Source organism: Parambassis ranga, chromosome 22 (genome assembly GCF_900634625.1).
Source record: "Parambassis ranga chromosome 22, fParRan2.1, whole genome shotgun sequence".
Lineage (NCBI taxonomy): Eukaryota > Metazoa > Chordata > Actinopteri > Ambassidae > Parambassis > Parambassis ranga.
This window is the reverse complement of record NC_041042.1, coordinates 5,355,505-5,382,847: the sequence shown is the minus strand read 5'-3', so window position 1 is coordinate 5,382,847 and position 27,343 is coordinate 5,355,505. Positions and strand designations below refer to the sequence as shown.

General features: G+C 41.3%; 1 protein-coding gene and 1 non-coding gene across 3 annotated transcripts; both read right to left on the bottom strand.

Moving 5' to 3' along the window:
- Positions 1–27,343, bottom strand: rnf144aa (ring finger protein 144aa). Of its 2 annotated transcripts, none has more exons than XM_028395392.1 (8): positions 26,750–27,343; positions 10,641–10,791; positions 8,816–8,920; positions 8,164–8,224; positions 7,008–7,224; positions 5,825–5,972; positions 5,300–5,389; positions 1–3,667 (listed from the first exon to the last, which is right to left on the bottom strand). In XM_028395392.1, exons 2-8 carry the CDS (start codon positions 10,773–10,775, stop codon positions 3,536–3,538), a joined length of 888 nt encoding a protein of 295 aa, XP_028251193.1. In that variant the 5' UTR covers positions 10,776–10,791; positions 26,750–27,343; the 3' UTR covers positions 1–3,535. The 2 variants fall into 2 exon arrangements, with proteins under 2 accessions (XP_028251193.1, XP_028251194.1); XM_028395393.1 differs by lacking the exon at positions 26,750–27,343 and adding an exon at positions 22,819–22,963.
- Positions 10,539–10,612, bottom strand: trnai-aau (transfer RNA isoleucine (anticodon AAU)). The gene has a single exon. It is a non-coding gene; the product is annotated as a tRNA-Ile (tRNA).

Sequence of the window (27,343 nt, the reverse complement as noted above, 5' to 3'; positions counted from 1 at the left end):
TCAGAATCACAAAAAAACAACAACCTTTAATACCTGGTGTCACAGTGTTAGTGGAACTGCAGATATACTGATGCTGAGTCTAAAGTTGTACAGACTGATTTAAATATGCCATTTTACATCGCTGCTGTCTCTGATGTTTTATTTTTTTAATCTATAATTGTAAATAACTGATCAATCAGGTCCAGAGAATTCTGCTCTTTTAAACAGATACTACACAAATGAGGACGTAACAGAGTAAACAGTAAAAAATATTTTTAAATGAATAAAAATGTATATGAATCCTACCCACTGAAGGCAGGCTGACCAAACATTGTATATCGTGTGGCTGAACATCAAAATGCATTTTCTTAACAAAAGGAAATGAAAAAAAAATTAGACAGCTGGATGTGCTACCAGTCCAAAGATCTGTAGAGGCTACAATATTTAACATGTAGAAGTCAGAGAAAAATCATGCAGCTTCATCTCTTGACGCAAAAAAAATTGCTGCTCGTAACCTAATTCGATCTCAGGATAGTTTGTAAAATCAAATAAAAATTAAAAAAAGGGGGCAAAATATAATTCGATTTCTCCCACAGCTGTGCTGATAACTCATCAGTGTGAAGTGTGAATGCCAAAGCCCTGAACAAAGTCATTATGCACTGTGACACTGCAGTGATTGTAAAGTTTGGCCCTTATGTTTGTTGCATAATATAGTATCTACCTGTTCAGCAGTGCCAGCTAACATAAGCAACCAAGAGCATTGTTTATATTAAAAAAACAACAACAAAAAAACCTTTGTAAGTTTGTGCCTATTGTTTCTTTTTATCCTGGAAATATCATATCAGACCCCTGATGCATTCAATTCTGAAAGAAAAAACCTAATTTTAGCTGCTAAATCCCTCTGTTTTAAACACAGCAGGCACCATACCACAAACATCACAGATCATACCAAGAAGGAAAACAATGATATACTGTGCAGCAGCTTACATAAAGAAGCATTAAAATATATATATATATATTTTCCCCCACAGTGTAAAAACTGTTACTACATTACAAACACATGGTCAAAATGCACGGAAATTAGACAGCTCAGTTTCCTCATCCCTTCCAGGAAATCTGCTTGGCACGATTGTCGCAAAAACAACAAAAGCTTTAGGAGTTGGGACTCACTTTTTAAGGTTAAAAAGAAAAAATGATATCAAATAATCATGCTCGTACAGTAGGTGAGGTCAGTGAAAGCAACACAAGCTACAGGTATGCAAAAAATTTAAGGCTACTAAAAATGTTAGGAAAAGCAGAGCTAAAGACAGGTGGAAGTTGAAGAAGTAAGCTACTCTTTTTAACCACCTTTCTTTTTTTTTTGGTTACTATAGCAACACTTCTTATGAAATGCTACATGAAGATTGGTGATATACACCAGAAAAAGGATTGGGATAAATGCCTTTTTAAAAACGATTGGAATGACTGTGGATGGTGGTGAAACTTCATCAGAATAATGACAGCAAAGAAACACTGTTGAATCTCTTTTTTTTCTTTTCTTTACTGATTTTTCTCAACAGTAAAAGACAAATAAAAAAATGGCCAAATTCTGTCTTTCAAATCTTAAAAAAAGCAACATATATGCTGAGAGTAAAATGGATATTTCCTTAATAAATCCCTGACTAAATGAAAGCCATGATATGCACATGTATTGTGACATTCACTACATAACCCATCATGAGTTACTTATGACCAATCCATAACTTTGATAATGTACAAACTTGCATAGATAAAGTGATATAGTACAGAGCAGCTCAGCATTTACTGTATGTGCCTGAAACATTCTTTTGTAATTTTTTTTTTCTCTGTAGGCTTTTTCTGACGTTCCCTGCAAAGAACAGCTGCTTGTTGTTGTTGGAGGTCTAACTTACCAACGAAACTAAAACATCAACACACTAACATATGCAAGTTTGCAAATTCCGGCAGGTATTTGTTGAGTCTCAAAAAGTGAGAGATCTGATCTTAGTAAGGTCAGAGATACATTATGTGTGTCTGTGGTATCCTGCGTCCATTTGGGAGATGAAGACAATGAATCCACATCCATAACTTTGTGTACTGTGTGCCAGTGTCAATATGGAGTTGAGTTATTTACAAGCCCCTTAAAATGATCTGTTAATGTGCCCTCTACTGGAGGAAAATGCAGGCAAAAAAAAACAACAAATATATGTCCAGCCTTAACATTCAGTTCCTGTTCAGCTCTCCTACTTAAAGAGGCTCAGAAAATACAGGCCCTATGTCACAAAGAACATCACTTGTAGGATAGTTTTTCATCATTTTTTGTTTTTGTTTTTACAGTATGGCTATTAACAAAGTGGCATATGGATGACATCATAGAATCATCTGAATATAAAGGGCTTCACTGACTGTAATACTTTAAACACGCTTTCCCTGGGATTATTTGGATTTGACTTTTTACTTGTTTTAATGCACACAGGGGTAGTGGTGGTGGTGGCGGGGGTGGTGGGGGTGCCTGATTTTGGCTGTTCTCAATTTAAGGCTATTAATTTGGAAACTGAGAATTATGGGAGTGACATCTCTTTTAGTGAAGTATTAAAATATCTCCACGACATGTGGATACAAGGTCCTTTTAATGAACTTTAAATTGGTGTGAAACTTAAAGGGGAATGCCACTCTATTGGGGGAATCGTATGTATGCTTATAAGTCAGTGTAGAATATTTGGAGTTGTTTCGAAGAATATAAAATGTAAGTCGATTAAAGATTTGAGTGGCAGTCCCCTTTAATGTGTCTGCCTAACAGCTGGAAAATACTCTTTAAGTACAACACATAGACATTACTCTGAGCACAGTTCTATTAAAAGCGCAAGATTATAAAACATTGACATCATCAAGAGGACGTGCTGTACATCGAGCCGTGTTAACAACAGCCTCCCATCTCTACCTCAGTCGCAGGCATGACAGAGAAATCATGTTCTGTGTGCAAATTGAGTGGACACCAAACATGCCTGGTGTGACTCTATTATGCTACTGACTGAATCTGTAGAGCTACATCGAGTGTGGTGTTGGTGGAGGAGGGAAAGCTTTTGTAGTGTATGACAAACCGACAAAACGCAGCGATAAAGTAAAAGTTTGTTTAAAGATGCCTCCTGCATGACAGTGTCCACACAAGATTACCTGCCACAGTAACCCACAACTAAGGGGCCAATCCAAGTGGCGCCGACATCCCTCCAAGTCCCCAAACCACCAACGTCTCCACGCACATATGGACCCCGTGGTCCCCCTGACAAGTCTGACATCCTCTGACCTTTGACCCTGCACATTTCTTCAGACCCCAACGTGCAGGGTCGTTTTTTTGTTTGTTTTTTTTTTTTTTCTCCCGCCATGCCTCCCTCATGCAGAGCAATGGATCCCCAAAGCGGCCTGGGGGCTGGCGTGCGCTCAGCCCGAAAAAATGAAGCTCTCAAAGCTGGTGGGAGAAAAAGAATGAAAGGGGTGAAAAGGACAAAAAAAGATGGCCCATCCTTGAAGCAGGTCTCCGCTCCAACTACCGACGGTAAGCTTAGGTTGGCAATGGGTCGTCATCGCCTTTGCTGCACTTGCACTTGCAGCAAAGGACAATGGGAGTGGCGAGTAGAAGGAAAGGGGAGGCGACCAGGAGGAGCAGACCAAAGCCAGCGAAGATGCCCACAACCTGCAGGGAGACAAAACACGACATACATTCATTTAAATGCAAACCTGTTGGCTGTGGATCATGTATGGAAAGTTACCAAAGTGATTTTTTATCTCTTTTATAATGATAATGGGAAAGCAAACATTAATTGAAGCCCAGGCTTGAATTCAATCAAAGCATTGTAATGACACATGTTGGCCAGCAGATGTCACCCAACTCAAACCAAACCTCTCTGAGCACACTGGTTTACAAATGCTTAATGAAACCTTCATTTCTCCATCATGTATAAATTACATTTTCTCCTTTTGACTCCTCTCCAGACAGCATAAAGTTGCACAATAACAACTGAGGATCCAAATAAAACCACACACCATATATAGACTTGTTACCTGGTTACTGGGATATAAACTATGTAATATTTTGCTTACTCACTACTCACATGATTACTGTCGCATTGTAATAGTGCTCCAAACAAAGTCCCACATCTGCTTACATAATCACACAACACACACAGAAATCAAGTAGCACAGAGGATGGTTATGTTCCAGCGGGACCACGTCGCCTGTGGGAAAGTTACATAACTGATAGCAAACACATTTGTGGTTTGTGCAGTAAGCGTGGGCTTGTGTTCTAATTATAGGATGGTTAGAAATTTAAAAGTATAAAAAAAAAACTTATTAGGCAAGACCCTTGATTCACCACATGGGGGAGCTAGACGCCTGCAAATTCACAGCCAGCAGAGCTGAATACATAACTAGCAGTCACATGCGAGAGTGACTTATAATAGCACAATGCTTGTCCTCTCGTTTTGAGGGGGAAAAGACACATTTTTCGGTATCACTTGCAGGCGGTTTTCTGCTTGTTATTAAAAATCGCATTGCTACATCACAAACGTCTATTTGAATCTGGTAAACAGGCCGAGCTATAGAGGGAAGCACAGTATGTGGAGCTCTTATTAATAGATCTTGACGCACCTTTCATGTTTAAGATATGACCCTCCTTCTAGGTAAGGCATCTACCCCCATTGCCCGATATAGACGTGAAATGTATATGTATTTTTGTGAGGCAGGTTTGCGCTGGTACATCCTGTATTTATGATGGAGGCTTTATAGATGTGAAAGAGCAGAGGAGGGGTGAAATGAGGAGACAGAGAGAGAGACACACAGCGCATTGAAGCTGCCTTCTACCAGCTGAACTGTAATCATATGACTCAGCCTGCCCCACTAGGCAACAGATGCCAATGTGTGTATGCTAATGCTGACAAAATAACAAGTATGTTGGACAAAGAGAGGTGCCACCATGAGAATAGATTATTTGGTGAAGGTGATGAAAATTACATGTTGTACCTAACCTTTCCTCATCAGTCATTTTCTTCAGTAAGGGTAAAAAAAGGACCTTGATTATGTAAAAAGTGCACATAATAGGTGGAAGAGTAGGGCGCTGACCATCAGACACTTGCTTCTACATGTGGATCAAGCTGTCCTTTTCCTATTGTCAAGATAATAGTAGCCCATCATTGAAATCACAAGGAGAAAAAAGGTAGGAACCAGAGGGCACGTGTCTTTCCACATGCTGCAGTGTGGCTGAGAAAAGGGTGGGGTGGGGTGGGGGCTGCTGAATGTGACACGCGGTGGAGACAGTGGGTGTTCTCACCTGTGTTCTGTGCCAGATAACAGACGCCCTGGAGTGGCCCAGTTTGTTTCGGCACGGCCCTTTGTCATAGTGGATCAGGAGAAAGTCATCCTGGAACATAAACACACACACACACACACACAAAGACTAACCATTAGCAGCCTGACAGACACGGGTGGCTGTTTGGAGAAAATTGCTTTTTAAGCGACCTGCGTGGTCTTGCGATTATACAATTAAGATTATATAAGGAACCGCTGCTCAAAAGTCAGCCTTATCCCGGTCCGGCTCAGGCTGCCATTTTCATCTGTCTTGTGATGAATTTTCAGAAAAACATCTTATTCGTTTCTTATCAGGCACCAAGGTTAAGCTACAATTCCCTGATAATGACAGATATTTCTGTCACAGGGAGACAAACGATGCGCTCGCAGGAGATTATCACACATGCAAAAACATTACTGCAATATTAAACTGCAGAGATTTCCACAGTTAGAATAAATGCATAATCTTCCTTTTTCCCCCTGCAGTGAAAAAAACAATGTGACTCACATCCAAGGACTCCAGACAGTACCAGCAGAAGGCATGTTTGCAGTTCTTGCACATCATCTGTGCACAGCCCTCATCCCTCTCGATGTAAACTTTACACTTAGGACAGCGCTTGATTGGTGCGTCGTCCTCTTCGTTCTTGTAGAAAGAGCTGAAGAGAAGAGATGCAGACAGTATGTTTTAATACATGATTAAAAATGGACTTTTCTGGCATCGTTTGTAGGTTTAAATCAGGAGCCTATACATCTAAAAACAGCCATCACTAAATGGCCGTGAAAACTATCCAACAATCTTATTCTTCCTCTCGGTTGGTGTCAGGTTTGTCTGTATCTATTTATCTTTTTTTTTTCCTTCTAATGTGCTGACTCCTAACCTCGGGAGGTGAGCAGGTAGCTGTCATTCACCCTTAGACAGCAAACAAGTCTATTGATTTCCAGTTCTCCATGAACTCTGAGTGAATTACAGCCCATTTAAAAAACACCTCCACCACCTCATTTATCTGACACCTGGCAGTCAGCGTAAAACTGGAAAACAAGACAGCTCGGAATTTGCTGGAAAGGGCATTAAAGTACGTATGACCTTTCCTGTGCTGCAGTTAGACTATTACTTATTAAAATCTGCAGCAGCTACTGCAAAATCTACAGCTTGATATACGTATCTGAGAGGAAAACTAGTGAGGCATTCCAGGGCCATAGTAAATGAAAACAATAAATACATTGAACGAATGAATGAATGGCATTTAGGTCCTTATAATCTTTGAGGATATTAATTATATAACAAAGTTTTGTTTTTATTGATAATGGAAGTAGGTGTTCAAAGTGAGATATCATGGGCACAAAGAATAATCTTTACAAGTGTAGTTTAAACACTAAGGCTTTTTAATCCTCTGAAAACCCTGCCTCCGGTTTGGCCTCTGAGCTGGGTCCTGAACCTGTGCAGATAGAGGAAAGCTCTACAGAGCTAATGACATTTCCTGAGTAAGAGGATATCATAAAGAAATGGGTCAGCTCCATGTGTCTCAGGACAACCCTCTTATTCCCCTCACAGAATAATGCTGTGTCATTCAAATAAATAATAAACCACCTCAGCTTGATTAGCTGTAGATTTTTTTCAAGAGATCATTTTGAGTCTGCTGTGGTTCATTTGTGAAAATAAAACTTCAAAGATAAACAAGGATGTGTAGTACCTGTTTTCTCCTGGTAGGAAGGAGGTAATGGGCAAGTTGTTCTCCTGGCAGGCCTGCCCGGGGTGCCAGTTGGCCTTGCAGGCCGAGCAGAACTCAAGGGCACAGACAGCACACTGGACCAGCTGGGGCAGAGCTGGAGAGTCTGATTCCTTTAGTTGGCACACGGCCTGGCAGGTGGAAGAAGGGCACCACGTTCGGCATGGGTCCAGAAGCACCTCTAATGGCAAAGAAAGAAGGGTCAGGTGATGGACTGCTGACCACTTAAAGGTTCACAAGTTAGCGGTTACAGGTAGTGGTCAAGTGGAATTTTAGAGGTAGAAATTTAAATATGTTAGAACAGTAGGTCTCTGCACACCCATAAGGGCTCATACATCTTCTCCAAACCCTTGTAAATATTCTTTTATTACTGCTGGAGGTGGTTAAGAGACCAGTTATATACATTAGATGATGCACTTGCCCTTCTATCCTGTCCTTCCTTCCCCCTGCCTCTCTGCCAAGAACAATGAGCACACATCCCACATGCACTTCTTGGCTCAGCCTGAGAAATATGGAATGGTTACAGCAACTGTTCTGCCTGACTGGACTGGGACATAGATGAGACGGCTCACTGCCCTCATCCCGGCAGAATCAACAGCTTTTCCTATTCATTTTTTATTCATAAAAAATATGTGTTGCCTTTATTTTCTGTGCACCGGTTATAGGTGGAGAAGCTGTAAGGTGAGGAGAGACTGACCACAGTTGACAGCACTGCCGCTGGTACCATAGGGCTCTTAACGTTACTGATACGCAAGTCTGCATTGACAGCATAGAACAAAGCAACATAGATCGCACCATCAAAGGAAGCTTTCCTGTTCATGTGTATTTGATTGGAGCTGGTGTTACTCTTCCAGATAATTCTCTGGATTGCTCAAATCTTTTGTATTACTTCTCCACTGACACCCCATGGAGTAATTCAATGGCATAAATGTGCAGCAGTGGAGCTACACGTGCAAGCTGCGATTGTCATCATCCTTTTGTGTGCAACGGTAAAATAAGATGTCTCAGGACACATAAGTCCACGTGTGTCTGCAATTGACAAGTCATTTGCCCACAACACACCCACTTAAGAGCTCCAGAGCCATTGCTGACGTACTATGGCTGCCTCGTGTTGACTCACCTCTTTCAAATTGGAGCTTCTTGTATCTCTGCATCATCTCTGTGGCCACCATGCACTCGATCTGGGAAAAGAGAAGTGGGAGGGAATGAAGCAGGTCAGACCGCGTATTCATAGACAGAAGCTACAAAATGCCATTACACATTTTAGGAACAAAATCAAATTAGCCACATGCTTTGTAAAAGTTCCTTTCTCATACAGTCATTGCCAGAGTGTAGTAAAAGTGCATATACAGTATAAGGTTCTCATTTAATGGGTAATGAAATGGACATTTGGGCTTTGTAGAAGAACAGTCAATTACAAGATGACGGCATTGCTGACACAATAGAAAGCAATGAGGTATTCTTTACTTGACTGGCAGGAGTAGGCAGGGTTCCATTAAGGGCCAGTGATGCTATTGATTAGAAACATAAGGATGTTGTGTGCTGGACCATGCTGTGCCTATGGGCCTCTGAGAGTGAGTGAAAGACGAGGTAAGTCTATCAACTAAAACCATTTGAGCGAAGAGGATCGCTCTGCCCTCAGACTGACATCTGCAATGAAGCAGGAGCGCTCATTATAATGGAATAAATACACTGAAACAGCAGATTCTGTAGGAGGAGGGGCATGATATGGAATCTGCATGTGCAGGATTTGCCAGTGCTTTAATCATTACCTCATTTTCCTGCAAGTGCCCTCTTTTGGGACAGGCAGAGTCTGGACAGCTAATTGCAGTTTCAAGGCCTTCTTTAATCAGGAGCTCCACGTACTGCTTCAGGCACTGAGGAGACACACAAATAACACTGAGCCATTACAGCATCCAGGCAGTCAGCTAGATCAAACAACAAAACTGACCATGCAACAGAGAAGTTGGCAAACAAACACTGACCAGTCTGTTGATCACAGTCTGTGGTCTCACAAATGGATGCAGTGTTGAAAAGACCAAAACTTCGAGCTTCACTAATCATTGCTGACAGTGACAAACAGCTTCTCTCAGCTCTGTACTCTTTGTTTTGATATGATTTCAATTTAAATGCCCAACAGCTCACTAATAATGAAAATTTTAATATAGCTAGTTAGCATTTACTCTCTTCTGTTTTGTTGAATTGATGCACACATTGAATCAAACACAATAAACACATTTGAAGATGACTGAAAATATTTAATATTGTAATGAACTCTTATGGTAAGAAAAATATGATATTGTCATGTTATGATATATAATAGATATTGATGACCAAATAAACACTGATGTTGATGTGTTTATCAGAATCAGAATCATGTTTATTGCCATTGTCTTGTAAGTCAAGAGGAATCACATTACTAGGAATTTGCCTTAGTGATTGGTGCATACATAAAACGTATAATAATTAACATGACATAAGATAAAAATAAGATAAAAATAAGGTAAATAAGATAAAATAAGGTTAAGTAAAACAAGGTAAATAACGTAATCTAAAAGTAACGCTATAAATTGACATTGACATTACAGACATACAATGAACAGAACAGAACATGAGTGGTGGTTACAAGTATTTATTTTTTATCAGACCAGTTTTGTGTGTTTTTACCTTGATATGTTTCGACTGCTTCCTGCAGTCTTCTTCACAAGTCACGTGATGTCACTGGTAACATCACGTGACTGCAGGAAGCAGTTGAAACATTTCAATACTTGTAGATTATAAAAGGTGATGACCAAATGAATCTTGTTGAAATATGAGTGGTGGCAAACACAAACCCTGATAAGAAAGAGTGTAACAGTGTACCACATGGATCGGTGAGGTGGTACTAGTGTGCAAAGTAGTGCAAGATGGAAGTGAACAGTGCAGATAGTCATCATTGTGCAGTGATTTGCTCATCACTGAGTGTTTCATGTGTGCTGGTTGAATAAGCACATTTGCTGTTATGATGTGAAATCAGTCACTAGACAGACACCGAAGCATAATTTACACTTTTGTGAAATACATCGTTTCTATTTTGCAGCTATTTTTTTGAAAAAAAAACGTATTTAGTAGTAGTTTTCTTTGTTGAATGCTTGCAAAAGCATGAAAAATAGACAGTATTAAGTATAGTTCATATAAAAAAGACCTAATTCACCCTCTGGAATAAACTAAACTAAGTGAACTTTGGTAATTACTGCCTCCACCCAGACACCCAGAAGTGAAAGCTATTTTTGGGTCATTCTTGGACATTATTTCCTCATCTCTAGATTGTATTGGTTTAAATGGACAGAGGGTGTTACTACTCCTCTAGCATAACAGATCCAGAAGCCATGATTTCAGGACAGTAAAACAAAATAAAATCTATCTACATCAGTATATATTCTCTTTTTAAAGAAAGATTTAATTCCCTTTTTCTGTTAAGAAAAACCCCCACAGGAGAAATTCACAAAAACACAGTGGCCCGTACGGGGATCGAACCCGCGACCTTGGCGTTATTAGCACCACGCTCTAACCAACTGAGCTAACCGGCCCTATGGTGACATGACATGTAATACTCACCAGCGTGCAGAAGACACATTGGCACTGTGTTATGGTGGTCATCTGCTCCAGGGGGAACTCTCCAAGGCACAGCTTACATGAGACCAGGGGGTCCACGGCCAGCTCCCATGTGGGACGGTACCGTGCCGTGGTCATCTTCACCGCCACTGAGCTGAAACGACACAGAGAAGACAGACATTAAGAATGGAGAGTCCTGCTTGTGTCCTTTTGCACAAAAACAAAAGAGGCAAAGATGTGCTTTGACACAGTTGTTATGGTGGTATAAGCACAGACTGAAAATGCATTGTGAGTTGTGTCCAGTGAGGCTGCACACACCCATACAAACCGGCCTTCTGTATGCACAGTGACACTAGCTCCCTGCCTAAATGGCTGCTGTCAGCTGTGTTCATTTTTATTTCAGGCCTCATGCTTCCTGGCATTAAAGAAAACACTGTTCAAAAGCTCCTGAATCTCCTGCAGTTATCTGCATCCGCTCTCTCAGCTGAGCTCCCTGTGAAATTTTCACTTGTGAAGTAACACTTTTTTCCCTTCACTAGCAATCATTCTGTCTCTTTTCTGTGAGTCAGAAAGGGTTATTTTAGGCCATCTCATCTCACTTTCCTCTTCTTTCTGTAGCAGAGGGCAAAGAGCTCCCACTCGGCTGTTTACAGGAAGTGGTCCCTCGCACACAACATAAACACTGTGAAGCTCTTCCCATGTTGCTTGGCAACCGGCTGAAGGACTATATTATGAGGTGGAGGGTGCACGGATGGGAGGGACTGAGAGGAGCACGGCACAGGGGAAGAGACAGTTTGCTTTCACTGGTCACAGTCTGCCTCAGTGTGAAGAGAGGACGGTTCACACGAGTTCGCATGATCGCTCCATGGACTCGTGTGCTGTCAGCATGTGTTACACAGAGAAGGGAGTGCAGAGAGACAGTGTGTCCTGTTCTAGCAGAGATAAGGTATCGCTTCTTTGTAAGGAGGAGGAAAAATGAAAGCTAGTACCTCCAAAATAGGTAGATTCATTTCATTATCTTACTTGTATAAATAAAACAATTGAAAGTCTCCAGCTGTCACCTGTTACCAATAAACAATGTTAATTCATCCGATGCTTGACTGATGTCTAATTAATAAACCACTGCATCTCTTCATTATGTCTTCCTGGAAAGTGAAAAAAACTGACAAATAAGGAGGACAAATGAGAAAAACGCCACGTCTGAGTGATTCAAATTACCTGGCATTCATTCATCCATCATGCTAAGCTGTGAGGAAGCGCAGTAGGTTCTGCATTCCTAATGAGCATTGGCATTAAAAGTCCTTTAAAATTGCAATTGTATATGGATGCAAGGTTGACACATGTACTGGTAGGTGATAATGTAATACTACACTGACAGTCTGCTCACTGTAGACATCGACCAATGTACTAAATGACTTGGATATTATTCGAAAGCTTGAAGCTTGTGATGTGTTAGCTTTCTGGCTATTTATTATTTGTTCTACCCAGACTCCCTAAAAATGGGCTTAGTTGTCAGATGATAGCAGATTGGTTGCCAGATTGGCTTGATGACGTTTTCACCAACAAAATGATTAACTGAAGTGATCTGGAAGACGTAGGAGATAAGTATTCTATTACATATTTGTTAGGCTTCATCATTATTTGAACATACAGTCACAAAAAAGGGTAACATATGAAGTATGACAACAATAGAATAATATGAATCCTGAATTTCCCATTAGGGATTAACAAACACATAACACAGTACCTTAAATGTCCCACACCCACATTAGGGAATAAAGTTCCAATTGGGCAAGTAGTTGTACAGTTATTAAAATAAACACATCTGCAGGGATAGACTTTCTGAGCTGAGGTTCATCCACAGGATTAGGCTGATAAGATAGGTGTTAAACATTGAAAGCTGAAGCCTGGGAAGCCCAATCACAACACATGTGGGGTGTTAAACCTGTACAGCTGATGACTTCAATGATAACAATTCCAGGAAGGCTGAAATTAGTCTGTTTTTTAAACTATTAAAACTGATGTCAACTCACATTGCACAGAATTGTACACTTGAATCTGTTTCTCTCCTCTCAGGCTTTATAGCGGCTGTGCAAATGCTGACAGACTGGGTCGATGTGGACAAATGAAATAAGTTCTGCAAAAATGGCCCGAGGAGCGAGAGGGAGCGAGAGAGAGAGAGATACAAGAAAACTGAGTGTTCATGAGTTAACGTGGTGCAGTGTGATCATTCCGATGCATTATTAACTAGATGGTCCATTATCACTGAGAAAAACACACACATATACAGTACATTTCAAGCAATGCCACTTTGCAGGCAGACCACGTGCGCTCTCTGAGCGCTGATTTTCAAATATAGCCTTCCAGAGTACTATATGCCTAAAAAGGTCAAGTCACAGAGTTAAATCAATAAAGTGTGAGTCAGAAGTCAAACATCCATCCTGAATGGTGGTCACCATGTGCCAGTCATCAGTTTGTGAGTAATTCAGTCATAGCCTAACTGGCTGCAGCAGCATTCATGCCACAATGCCTCCATATCCAAGACACACACACGCACAAACAATCTGTTGCATAACAGGGTGAAAATGGCATGACTGACAAGACTTCCTCCAATGAGATGGAAGTGACAGTCTTATGTTAGCAAGCTAGCAAGTGTCCTTTATCCTTTTTGAGAAAATATCTCTCAAATCACCGGGATGTGGGTTTGTGTATACTTAAATTGATGACTTCCTCTCTCCAGTCCAAAGTAGCTTAGCTTATCTCATATTCCACAGATGATCAAAGTCAATTCATACGCATGCCGACGCTGTTTGTGCATTCACACTGACTGCCAGTAGGGGGAGACAAAGTGCAGCACAGTAGCTTTAAAAGCAGATGAGTTAAACTTTAACTTACAAACTGTCCTAATGTATTGTTAATAGTTTCAGAGAAGCATAAGATTGCCTTGCCTCTTTACACAGAAAAACCTCAACATGGCTTCCATGTATTAGTTTTCTAGGAGTGGTGTTGGGAACAGTTTTATTGCACTCTCATTTTTTTTTTCTTGGAAATGTGTGTGCAAGTCAGCAACAGCTTATACACTATAATTAGAAGGAGGGTGAAGGAACGAATAGAAAAATCATCTCTTGTCCCCATGTTTTCACCTGTGTGGACAGTTTCTGTGTAATTATATAACATCACATTAAAATATTGCATAAGGCTCTATTTATATACCCTGGATCATCTAGAGTTAACATGAAGGAAAGCTAACAACTGTTAACTAAGGCGGGCAGCTCACTTATTTTCCTCACACTCATACTTACAGTATAACATATGCACAAATATGTCCTTCAGCTGATTTACAAGAATCTGCTGTCACGTAATTAGACAAGCTGTAGAGGGAGTGTGATGAAGGACAAAGAGTGAAGGCTGCTTTGTGCTCAGCAAGAGAAGGAGGGAATGCTGGAACAATGCTGACAATATTCTACCTGAAGTCTGGGGAAAAGCCAAGACAGTGATGCTCACTTGTGCCATTATTTGCTGCAGCAAAATGACTTTGGCGAGTGGCGTGATATGATACTAGCTGATGTGAACAGACTTTTTTTCTGACCAGCCTCATCAGCAAAACCTGATCTTGTCTAGATGTTGTTCTTGTCAACATTTTGTCTTGCATATTGGCTACAAAAATGTCCCTGTCGTCTGGATTTTGACTCACTGAAACATTTGATTTCTTGCACATCTACATGAAGTGAATCGCCTGGAATCATGGTGCGATGTTTGTGGTCCAGACTGGCCTGTCTGCACAGTGATCATGGGTCTGTAATAAGCACTCAGAGTTCCTGCTGTCTGCTACTCCCTTCCCTGGTTCCTTCCTGCTTTTCCTCCCTCAAAAAGCTGCCCTTTGTAGCCAATTAGTGCAGCCTTTACGTTTCATTTATGTCATATCCTCTCCCTGTGTCCACCACTGCAGAGAAAAGACACAAAAGAATGGCAATGAGCCAGTTTTGTCCTTTTCCCCGAAATCTCTTTACTGCTCTTCTTATCACCTCACTGCGGAAGCTCATCGCCTCACTTAGGCACCTAAACAAACAGGAATAACTAGGGGTGTCAATTTTGCATAAAACTGAGCTGGAAAGTAGCCAAATGTTCACGAGAGACTGAGTCAATACCATTCCAGAAACTCATCATGTGTCTTGGAGACTGGGGAAAAGGACAATACTAATGTGAAGCTCTAAGCAAACCTTCCTTAATTTGTTAAATCTGAATTGTTTGTAACACTGAATACATTTTCCACTTTAATATCTGGATCATCAATATTCATAACAGGGCTCTAGAGTGCGACCATTTTGGGCGCACATGCGACCTAATTTCTCAATGGTGCAACCAAAAAATATCAGAGGTCGCACTGGTACGACCAGCTGTTAGAGGGAGATATATTCTCCGTGACTGTTAAAAGTCTCCCTGTGGTCCAACAACAGACACACATCAGGCTCATATCGTGGTCTGAACCAATCAGAGACCGTGAAGGGCAGGACCCCCTGTGTGTTTGTGTGTGTGTGTATCTTTGAAAACGTGTCTGCTGCGGTCAGCCGAGACCGCAGGAAATCCAGAAGAAGAACGCGGACATATTAGAGCTGATCCTGTGCGGTAAAGCTTGTTCCATACTCCACGAGAACAGAGAGATCTGTTACCCGAGGTATCGGGAACAAGAACAAAGTTAGTTTCGGCCCGGACTTTTTGAAACGTGTGTGCAAAACTCATACGGCCCTCTCACTGCAGCGCGCATTGCGCGCACACAGACAGACAGACAGACGGGTATTAAAGACGTTTCGCTGCAGAACAGCAGAATCCGCAGTTCAGGTGAACATGCAGCAGAGCAGGATTTGTTGCTACTATGCAGGTTTTGCTAATTTGCTGTTGAATGAGTGATGATAACGAGCCGGTCCTGTTCGGGAAGGGGGCGTGACGTGCTCGTAGCTTTATAACAGACTGAACAACAGGTCTGACGGACAGTGTTATCTGACCTGTGTGGTTCATCCATGAAGGCTGAGTCACTCAGCTGGTTTTAAGGAGTTATAGAACATGGTGACATGACGAACGCCCATTTAAACAGTTATTATCCTGCTACAGTGGACCATTGTCTGCAGTGTGATGTCTGCATACAGCTGAAACTGTGACAGACAGAATCAAAAGTCTGTCAGCTGGAGCTCAGCTTTAGAAAGAGAGGAGACACAGGAGAAACAGAGGAAGAGATGTGAGGAAGATGAGAGAAGAGATGCTGTAGCTACATTAGAAATGTTGAAGAAAACAAAATATATATATCAATCACAACTATTAAATAAATAATGGTGTATGTAATTTTAATAATTTTTTAATTCACATTGGCAGATAGATAAGTGAGGAGTGACAGCCAGAAAAAGCAAACAGGAAAATGAAGAGAATTATGGATTACTGACAGGCAGACTTGTTGGCTAGTTTGTCCATAATTTGAATGAGTACTATCAGTACTTTATCAGTAATTAAAATACTTTTTATTTAACTGTGTTCATTATGCAAGGTCCAAATTCATTTTAAGATGATATGTATGTACATAATGTACTGATGCGTACAAAAATATATGGACGTGTGATGCGGTGCACCTAAATTTTGTGCCGGTGCACCTAAGAAAAAAAGTTAGGCGCACCAGTGCAACCAGTGCAAAAAGTTAGTCTAGAGCCCTGTCATAAGACTTTTGCATTGAACACTACTGATGAATTGTGGGAGTGTAGTGGGCAGAATATTAGGCTTGCCAAAGTGCAGATATTTTCCAGTTGATGGTAATTTATGAAGGAAAATAATCCACATTTCAATACTTGTACATACATACAGTATCTTAGAAATTGGCAGGAGATTCCTCTCTAAGAAGCACAATGAAGGCAACAAATGAATCAATAAATGTACAACTATCACTCTAGTACATCTCCATCAGACACATGCGCAGTAGTAAAATATAATCTACACACAGTAGGAACATATGGCTGCTCACATTTCCTGTTAGAACTTTAACATTGATTAATCATGCCATGCTCTATTTCCAGCACACTGTTTGGAAGCATTAACTAGGTCATGGGTTTATGAGCCATAGGTTGACCTGCAACATCATCCAGTGTGTAAAGCCATAACCTGCAGGATGACCACGGTTTAAATTCAATAAACTAACCTAGATTAGTGAGCCAAAGCTCGTGCACACACACACACACTGTCACTTTATTTTTGGACAGCTCGCTGAAAGTGAAAGGTGACATGCTTTCGTTGACAGACAGCGGTTGGGGACAGTCACCGTCTGTCCTTGACATGGAGGGGGGGACGCTAAGAGGGTAGCTAAGAGTTGTGATAGGCCTAGTTTTTGTTCCATGCCCTAAGGAGTTACACAATCACCCAGATGCATTTTGGCAGTGTGAGTGGTGTAGAGAAGCTGTATGTGTGTGTGTGTGTTGTGGTGCCTAGCAAGTCAAAGTCCGTTTGGCATTTTGGGGCAGACAGACTCCGACAGCGGTCATGCCTGGGTATGTAGGGCAAAAAAAAAAAGCTGTGGTCTCATGTCTGCCTGGACACTTGCCATTTTTCTGCTGCAATGCAAGCTAAATACCTGATTTATGTACCAGCTTAGTTGTGTCTATAACCAAGCAGAAGAGCTGGGTGATTTTTGAAGAAACTTCTAGTATTATCAAAACATTTTCTTTTTTAAATAACCCTAGCATAAGTAGCAAAAGTGATGTACCTTTCAGTCTGGACATATAACCTACACTAAGATTTACTGTCTTTTGCTCACTGTGGGGAAAAACTGGAAGTCATTTTAGTTCAAATGACTCTGCAAACCAACTGCGATCAGCTGAAACACTCATGCCAGTTTTCACTTCCTTTCTGGCACAATGCTACAGAATGATGCACTTTGAGCCTCTGCCAAAAACTGTGACTCTCATATGTCTTTCAGTAGACATTGGGTTTAAAATGCAAGAAAAAGTTCAAACATGAGACACTATCCATCCATTCCTCCCTCCTTCCGTTTTCTTTCAAATTTTGGTGTGAAAAGGGTTAAACACAAGGACAAGTGCCACCATAGCAGTAACTCTGTGCCCACTGTAAATCAGGATCTGACAGTCTAATCCAAGAAACCATAATGTTTCCCAAACAGAGAAGCAGAAGAGAACAGACAAGTGAGACAGAACAAAAAAAAAAAGAAAAACAGAAGGAAGGAAGATTGTGACAAAAACATTGCCAATCATGAAACGGAGTGAAATCTCAGTGAAATGGCCTAGACTGGAGGAAATCAAGTGTAAATGTAATAAAAAAAAAGGTTTTCCATAACTCTACGCTCTCTAAGTGGACCATTAGGCAAATGAGATTTAGCAGTACTTAATGACTGAGTGTAAATATTCATGGGATCCTGTTGCATTTTAATTGTTCAGTATCTACAATGAAGACCTACTGCCTCTCTCAGTACCATGTTGGGAAGCTCTACTCTCATTTGTGCTGTTTGAAAACGAACCAATATCTCTAACCCAGGTGATGTTTTAGTACCTGGAAGACAGGACGCAGGAATGAACGTACACCCTGCTGTTCTGATCACACAAGACAGAAAGAGACACGAGATTCAATGACACACTTGTGAGCAACTAGCACGGAGCAAGACATTCGGACAGAGGCTAAAGCAAAGGGCAATTCTTGCCAACAGAGTCTTATTGTCCAAGGCAAGAACAAGAAAAGGCTGTACTGAACAAATGACAATCTCTCCAATACACAGAATAACCAATAACACATCAAATCAGCTTAAAGTATGTTCTGAAATCTTGCCAATTCCACGAGTGCTGAAAACAAGGATCTAAGTGGTAACGATAAGCTCGCTCTACCCCCCCCCCCAAAAAAAGCCATCTTGGCTCACATTATTGCCACAGAAGCTAAGTGAAGATGACAGGCAGGGCCACACTGAGCCTATTTCTATTGACAGAGGCACAACGCCTGGGCAAAGGGTCGACTTTGCTGGAAATCTGTTGTCACTTGCTGCTATACGGCTCCAGTTATTATGTTTACATGCACGCAATGACAGTCTGACATTCCTGATTATTACTTACTTATTTATAGAAAAGCATGCTGGGGAAAAAAAACATCTATCTAATTTGTATTGTCAGGGAAAGTTACTCTCCAATTATTGTTAAAAGACATTCCAAAATTCTCTTTGTGTTTCCATCCAAAACAGAATCCAACAAAATATCAGCTGGCAAAAATCACAGCTTTGAAAGTCTGTTGGCGTACACCAGTGAATGATATTTTTTTACAGCTCATTTGAGACTCATTAGAATTCCTTCTGAATTCCAATCCAAATCAAATGTGCGAAAAAATGCTGCAGTATATTAGCGATGGCTGAATCAACTCACTAAATGGACAAAAATCTGCCAACAAACACGGGGACATGTCAGCCACTGACAGCAGCAGCTGAGATCCAGCAAATAAAGACTGCATTCACTAAAAGTGACTTAGCTGCACACTCTAGCACGCTCTCTGAAATCACGTCTTACGGATGCTTGCTGGACAATGACTTCATGGAAACGCAGAGAAAATAAAATGGAGTCTCTTGTTGAACAGCTGAATGTGATTTGAACTCTCACCACCACCCATCCTGCTGCTGTTTAGCAACACTACAGTTCAAATGATTTGCTGTTATTTGAAACACTCACAATGAATCTGACAGATTCATTCCAGTCCAAGTCCAGGAATAATGACTCCAATCCCCTCCCGTTCCCATTGTTTGATTTTATGTGCGGTTAGATTTGACCATCTTTAAACTCCATTCCAAATAATTCATTCCAAATAAAGTATATCATCCAAATCTACTACTTCAGTTTGTGCTAAAATAACAAGTGTGACTGCTGCACTGTGAGGACTGCAATCACAGCACTGGACAATAGAGTTCTCATGGTCACAGGAGGAGAGGGAAGCACTCCAACAGAGAGGCACTCTAATCTGTGGGGCACAGCAGCACTCACACCAGCAGTGGTCTAAAACAATTCACAAGCAATTTCAGTAATCACTGGCAATACAGACTAAAACAAAGGCGTATAGATTCCACTACATCATGTGCCCACTTGACCATCCCCTACTCCCTGCATCCTCTACATGGCGACACAGTGCTCATCTGCACTCCAGCTCTTACTTTTTGATGAACTTCTGTCTTATAAAGTAAAACTCTGTGTCTAAAGTCCCTCTGCAGCAGAAAGGCGGAAGCCCAAAAACTACCCTAGGAAATGCTCTGACATCCTGTTGTTGGGTTTTCTGCAGACGCACAAAGGATGTGAACCCACTAAAAGTGAGGAAACACAACACCCATCAAAGGCAGAGACTGCCATGTGACTTATCAAAGGACTGAGGTGAAACAATAAAAACATAGTGATACATGTAAGAGAAAATCCAGTGAACAGTGTCAAGGGCTTTAACATCTTTAAACCCCCAATTACATATGGATAAATTATAATACAGGGATATCAGACAGTAATGAACAAGTGTTTGTTATCAGAATTACCAGATAACCTGAAAAAAAGCATTTCATTATCTGCTTCGCAGCATTGATTTAAAGAGCTAGTGGCACATAGGACATGTTTTTACAGGAAAACACATGCATGTATTAGGGCTTAGTAATAAACATGTTACATCACAGAAGGTCAAGTTCAATCACAATTTTTAATCTTATAGGGTGTCATGGAATCAAATCCTTTTGTGATTATTTATGGTTTACATTTTTTATGTAATAGCTTTTCAATTTATTTACACATAAAATGATCACTCTATACTGACTGAGATCATCATCCATCCACTTGATTTACAGTGCCCACCTGATCAGTATATGAAAAATAATGCTGTATGTAATCCGCACAATTTTATCGGATTGATTCAGTCTTGCATCAATCCGATATGCATCATGTTGAAAATACGCAGTTGACCATATATAGAGCCTTTTTATTGTGAAGCAGTCACAGGAAACACAATGGATGGCAATAACCCAGTGGTAGGCTTGTGCAAAATCGTATTGTGTGCAATTAATCGTCAGAAAAACTGTCACCGATTAATATTTGCCACTTATCGATTACGGCGATTAGTGCCTCGTCATGATGATGCATTTTTGTGTGCGACGTACCATCACCCGCAAGCGCGCACTTGTGAGCCCATAATAACAATAATGGCGGAAGGCAGTGGTGTTCAGTTAAATGATGCGAAGCAGCACGTTCCTAACAGAGATTCAATGTCTGTCACCATAAGCCGGAGTACGAAGAAAGCGCAACAAGGCCACAACGCTGGCTACAGCTGTAGTATATAGTGCCGCGCATGCATACGCGACATGCATTAGGTGTGAAGCGTGGAGCGTTGGTTGTCTCTCGATCTTTATTTACGGACTCCACAGCAAGATAGGAAAACATTACAACAGCGAAGTCTCCTCTAGCGGATATTGGAAAGAATTCCACCATACGTTAAGTGATTGTGCTCCTTACGACCAAACTAAGTGATGGAAGGAAGTAATGCAGGTTGATTTGCACAGACATACATTTAAATGTGGAATTGTCCGGTTTGTTTGTAATGTTTTTTCTGCTGCTAACTACAGTATGAGTGAAAACATGCACTAGTGTGTAGTAATCCAGTCAGGTTAATTTGCAAAGACACATTTTTTAACTTGAAATAATCACTGATGTGACTTTTCTGAACTTATTTGTCCTGTTTAATTTTAATGTTGATATGCACTGCTCTGTGACCTTAAGATAAGAACATTTGAAGGACAAAGCTACTTTAAATGTTTGCATCATTTTGAAGCAGTTTGTGCATCTGTTATCAATACATCTTTCAAACATGGCTGGTTGGTGCCTAATAACTACTTACCAGCTTAACCTGTTAGAATGAAGCAGTTAACTTGACTGATGATTTATCGGTATCATTTTTGAACAATGTGGTGATTTAGAGTCAACGACATGTAAGTGCAATTGTCATCCAATAATCATCAAATGAATCGTTATCATCTAAATGCCAAAATTTATCCTGATTAATTTTTTTGCCAATATCGCCCAACCTGGGCTGTCAAACTGTGCTGATCCGTCTGGTCAATCTATTACACATACAGCAGCAACATGAAAACAAGCCAAAGACACAGACAAGGCCGATCCCCAAAGCTCAGGTTTTGGTAACATTGACGTGTCACACAGAGCCAGTTGAAACACTGATGGAGAAAGCCTTTATACCACATTAACCGTTGCCATGGTAACCTTTACATTTTTATTTCGCAGCCTTACACAGCTCCACGAAAAGGGAGACAAAATAAGTGCTTGCAGTCAGTGTGCAATTAGTTTTCTTTCTTAATAGTTTATACTTTTGCTAACTACTGAGATCTCAGCCTACATCCTGAGTCATCTGCTTCAGCTAGTGATGTTCCAGCATCTCTGAGAATGACTCTAAGAGGAGTCTGAACGTGTTGTTTTCATGTGTAGGTGGAGAGCCTCTGCGATAGAGACAGACATAGTAAGAGCAAAGGGTTGGCTGATTCCCAACCAAGCTGAAGTGTGCGAGTTGTACCCCTTTAATGAACATGAAACACGATTTGTTGTAGAACTATAATCTATTGAGACTACTGTGGGTGTCTCCTCCTACAGAATGTTTCTCCCTGACTCTTTTCCAAATTAGTAACTTTACAAAGAAATATGTGTGTGTCATGTGAATGGGATACACACACAAAAAAAAACTTTAGAAAAGTGTTTTTTTTTAACATAATGATCGTCAGCATTCAGGCCATTTTTTTATCAGTAGATTTTGCAACTAAACACAAAAATGGGCCCACTATTGCAGTGACAGCCATTTTAAAAATATTTTGTGGCTCTCTCTCATTAGGGAGTCATCATGATACAGTACTATCACTGCTGGAAATCCTCCGAAATATTTCAGTCAGAGCTCGAAGGAGATGGATGCGTGATTACGAGCTCATTTGTAGAACCCTGCTGTGTCAACAAATAAATGTTCTAACAGAATATAAACTGCCTTATGCTTGCTGCTTGTTTGTGTGAGACTCACTCAACCCCAAAGGGCCTGCTGCGCTGTCCACATTTCTGAAATACTAAATCTTGGAAGGTGTCAGACGGTCAGCAGATTCTGCAGTGCATTATATAACGCTGTCTCACTTTACGAGCCCTACCTGTCTGAGAGAATGGAGCCTGCGGGAACAATTCAAAATGCCAAGCAGCCACCTGGAAGAAGCACAAGCATCACATGGCGCTCTCACACCGATCCTCGTCTCGCCCTAACCTGCTGGATACTGGCCATAACACGCAGAAATGAAGCGCACTCTGAGCAATCAACATCATTTTCCAGAAGCATTTTTAGACTCCACTGCTGGCTGTTTATCATGCACACTGCAAACTGTACACCTGGAAAACCAGCACCCACCCTCAACACTCACTCACACAACACCCCACTGAAATGGCATTTAAGCTGTTGCATAATCCTTGGCGACCTGACAGCACAAAGGCAACCCCTGAAATCAGATTACAGCAAAATGACTTCTTCTCTGGGAGTGTAAATGTTACGAGAAGAAAGGAGCGATTTTACAGTAATGTTCTGTGTATCTGAACAGCTAAGCGTCTTTTAGAAAGTCCAGTTTTACATTCACGACTGGCAGACCCTGTTCAGTTTAGAGATAAAACTCTAAGACTTTAGAGAAGAGACAGTGATTAGGTTTTAATTACTGCTTAGGTGTATTTAAACCTAATGTCACATAACCTGTTCATTTCAGGCAGACTAATCTCCTTAACATTATTTCTTTATGGCCCAGAGATATAACTCCAGCACAGACAAACAGCCTCTCGAGTAGGCTTGGATGTATCAAGTTATTATGCCATTCCAAGGTATTGAGAAATCCTACTGGTGGAACAGTCAGCTGACTGAAAGATGGCATTTACAAGTGCTGGTGACCCTGTCACAGGACTAGTACACAAGTCATAGCTTAGCCTGACTATCTTGGCACTAACCATTGCACTAAATTACCTTTTTCACCAAGACCTCAGCTTATTTAATTTCTGGTGAACTGTCAGGATAGATAACAGCCAAGCCTGCTGTCCTGAAATGGATATTTAACCCAGGCTGCTCTCAGATGGCAATAAAATTATCAGAAATGAAGACAATGTGGATATACCACAAATTGCAGTTATAACCGCGGCCTCTGGGGGCAGGGCCTGAACGTATCAATCCACATAGACTCCCATATACAAATGTCAGCCCGTCTGCATAAAAGTTGCATAACGTGGTGGATATTTCAGCCCCTAAAAATGGAACATGAACATGTTTCTCTGGGTGTATCTCTCTATGTGTTAATGATCGGGTGGGGGTGACTCACTGCAATGACAGATGACGTCTTGCAATATGATCAGAAGTTCCGCTAACATTGGTAAACAATGCAACATGATGTTGTACGTTGGCCAATTTGTCCATATGTTTTGCATGTCAAATGTGGCAGATGATACACCCCATTGTTTTTTGTTACGTGTTGAAAAATGTCCAACTTTACAGCAGAAATAAACATATTTACAGCCTCATTTGTTTTAATAATAAATATGTGGTCACTCAAGACGTAAGCTTCCTGCTTATGTGACTGCCCACCTGCCTCAGCTCCACTGATTCACCACTTCTTTGCCTTTAGTTCACTCAAAGTGGCTCTTCAGACATCAGGGTGACATCACAAACGGCCCATAATCACACACATTATATGGTAGAGACATTTGGCAACATGCAGTGCAAGTATGCATCATCAAAAAGCACATAAAGGAAGATATTCACCATGTTTCCAGGCAACAGTACTTGCAGACTGCTTATGCAGTGTATCTAAAAAGAAGGCCTTGGCTGCCTTTCAGACCAGACAGCATTCAAGAAAAGTGTGTGTGCATAAAAAAAGCAACGTGAGAATCACTCTCTTGCTTGCAAGCATCGAAGGGCAAAGAGGCAACACTGATGCTCAGGCCTAAACTGTGGGCCTTGTTTATTCCAAACACACACACACCGTTGGGATTGCATCATAAGGCAAGATGACGGAGACCTGGAGGTATTTACAATACAAGCACAACGGGCCAGACAGACATAGCAGTCGCTAGGCGCATTATTGCCAAGCCCTACCGTGAATCCAAAACTAAAGTCCTCCAGGTGCTTAAATATTGCATCGAGGCTCAACCCACAGCTGAGTCAAAGTAAAACAAATCCTGCGGCAGGCTTTCCTCTAACAGAGGTGCCTTATGATCAACACCACAATAACACACTCAGCACAGACGAGGAAAAAAAAAATACAGCAGCAACATTTTTCACCACACAGCAATGCCAAGGTCAGAGTGAACCCTGAAAAACATGGAGACAGCGAAGCAAGCGTAACACACCAAAACAATCCTTCCTGTCTATATAAAGAACCTGAGTGCCCTTCTTATGTGCCTGCCTGTGTACATATCCATGTAGGAGTGTTGTTTTTTGTTTTTTTTTAAACCACGCACGCTGAGTTGTGGGCATCATAACCTCATTCCTCCTCACTCTTAAGTCATCCCTGCTTCCTCTGGGAATGAGCTGCCTATAGCTGCTGGTCACTCTGAGCAGTATGTTACTAGACTATCTATCTTTTGCTGTACAAATGCGCAGCAGAAGGGAGGGCGTTTGATGTGTTTATTCCCTAACGGGAAAAGGCTCTTTCTAGAAAGCTGAAGAATGGAAAATGTACATCATAACATCGCCTGCCTGTTTGTGAAAGTGAAAAAAAAACAAAAAAATCCAGTGTGTTCATAGGGTGTGTAAAGGAAAGAGCAGAATGTAACTCCTGTGGAATATGGCTGAAGGCATGAAACAGGAGTGAGAATCAATAGCACAGGATAAGAAGGATCTTAAAAGCCTGTTTATGGCAGGATATGCTTCCCATATGTATTCACTGAATAGCACCAAGACACCACAATGCAACCATTTCTCCCCACAGACTGACATTTAATGGACCTAACGTCTTTACAGGATGTTGGCAATGTGCCTCAGATGTGAGGCTCTACAAACATGTCAGAGGGGTTGTAGCGACGTCAGGCGAATTTATGATAACAAGTCTAACACCAGGATAACTTTGCTTTAACATCACAATTAAGACCTCAATGTAATATTTCTCCCTTTCGCTCTGGTGTCATCTGTCAGTTGTTGCATCCACACACACACACTGCGCTGGTGGTGAGGTGACGAGTTAACGTGTCCTCCACTGCCTCCATTTAACCAGCATTACATCACTGGATTATTTACACATAATTTGTGTACTACAGGGCAGCCCATACTAGGCCCACAGGCCATTGTTTTGGACTGCTGCAGCATATGAAAAGCCACGACTTATGTTTAAAAAATGAAAAAATGTGTACATGTATGTTCATTTTTGGCCCCTTATAGGAAAGTATTGATGATCTTATATTGCTGGAAGCGGTATAAGGTTGTGTGAGGAGAGTATGGTGTTCGTGTAGCACAGACATTACAAATGGATTCTTGTAACACACACACACATACACACACCTCTAACAGCTGTAGCCAACGCAGACTGCAGAAATGCTCAGTTTGTCTATTAGCCTGGTTTCTATGTCTATAATCTGACTGTCCCCCTGAGGGGGACCTGCTGCTTAAAATGGAAATAGCAGGGCACTGAGTGACCTTTCAGAGCTCAGTGAAGCCATCCACTCTAAGCATGTTATGCTTGGAGTTCAGATGAAGCCATCTGCAGCTGTTGTGTTAGAGACAAATATGATCTGGGAAACAATGATCACAATATGTCTGATCAATAAAGTGAGTTCAGACTGGAAAAAAATAATAAAAAAAACTGGCTGGTGTCCTTTTGTAGGCAGCAGCTGCAGCTAGAGCCTATAAGCTGCTCACTACAGCTGTTAACTTAAATAGGTTAACAAAGAGAGAAGCAGACTACAGTGAAGAAGTCTCTGCTGGCTGTGATCCAGGCAGCTACATCATGTGTTGCAGTAAAAAAAAAAAAGAAGAAGAGAAAAATACAGTATGCGACAGTGATTGACAGGAAATCATTGCCTAACAGTGTGTTACATCCAATCAAAACACAAAAACCTTACCTGGCTTTCTGGGATTTCTTGGTGGTGTAACCTCAGGAAGGGCTAGAAAGATGATCTCCTGAATTGGATTAACGAAGAGGCGGCCAACCGGTCAGACTGAGGAGGAGGTGGAGGTGGAGGAAGAGGAGGAGGAGGAGGAAGAGTAGGATATCTCTGAAGGGGTGATGCCCATGTTCATTATGTATCCCTGAAACGTCGGGGCGGAAACATTTGACCTGCTACTGTCGCCTGCAGCGCCTGAGTCCGGGCCCTGGTGAAGCACTGACAACAACCATCGACGTAAAAACAAAAACACACCGTAGAAAAAAAAATAACCGAAGCAGTGGGAAGCATAAGCTGCAGCTGACTCTCTCCCGAGCTGTTTTGTTTGACAGTGGGGATTGTTTGTACACCGGAACAGCGGTCTATTCTCGATTACTGAAGAGTGCGCCACGTCCAGACGTCAGTTTGCTACACGATTCCCGCGAGAAGCGACAGACTATCTTGTTGCAAAGAAATCCGGGGGTGGTGTGTTTACCTCTCTGTCGTTCCTGCTGCCGTGCTCGGCAGGAAATCAGCTGCTTCGCACTGGAGGGACGCCATTTGTCTGCGAAA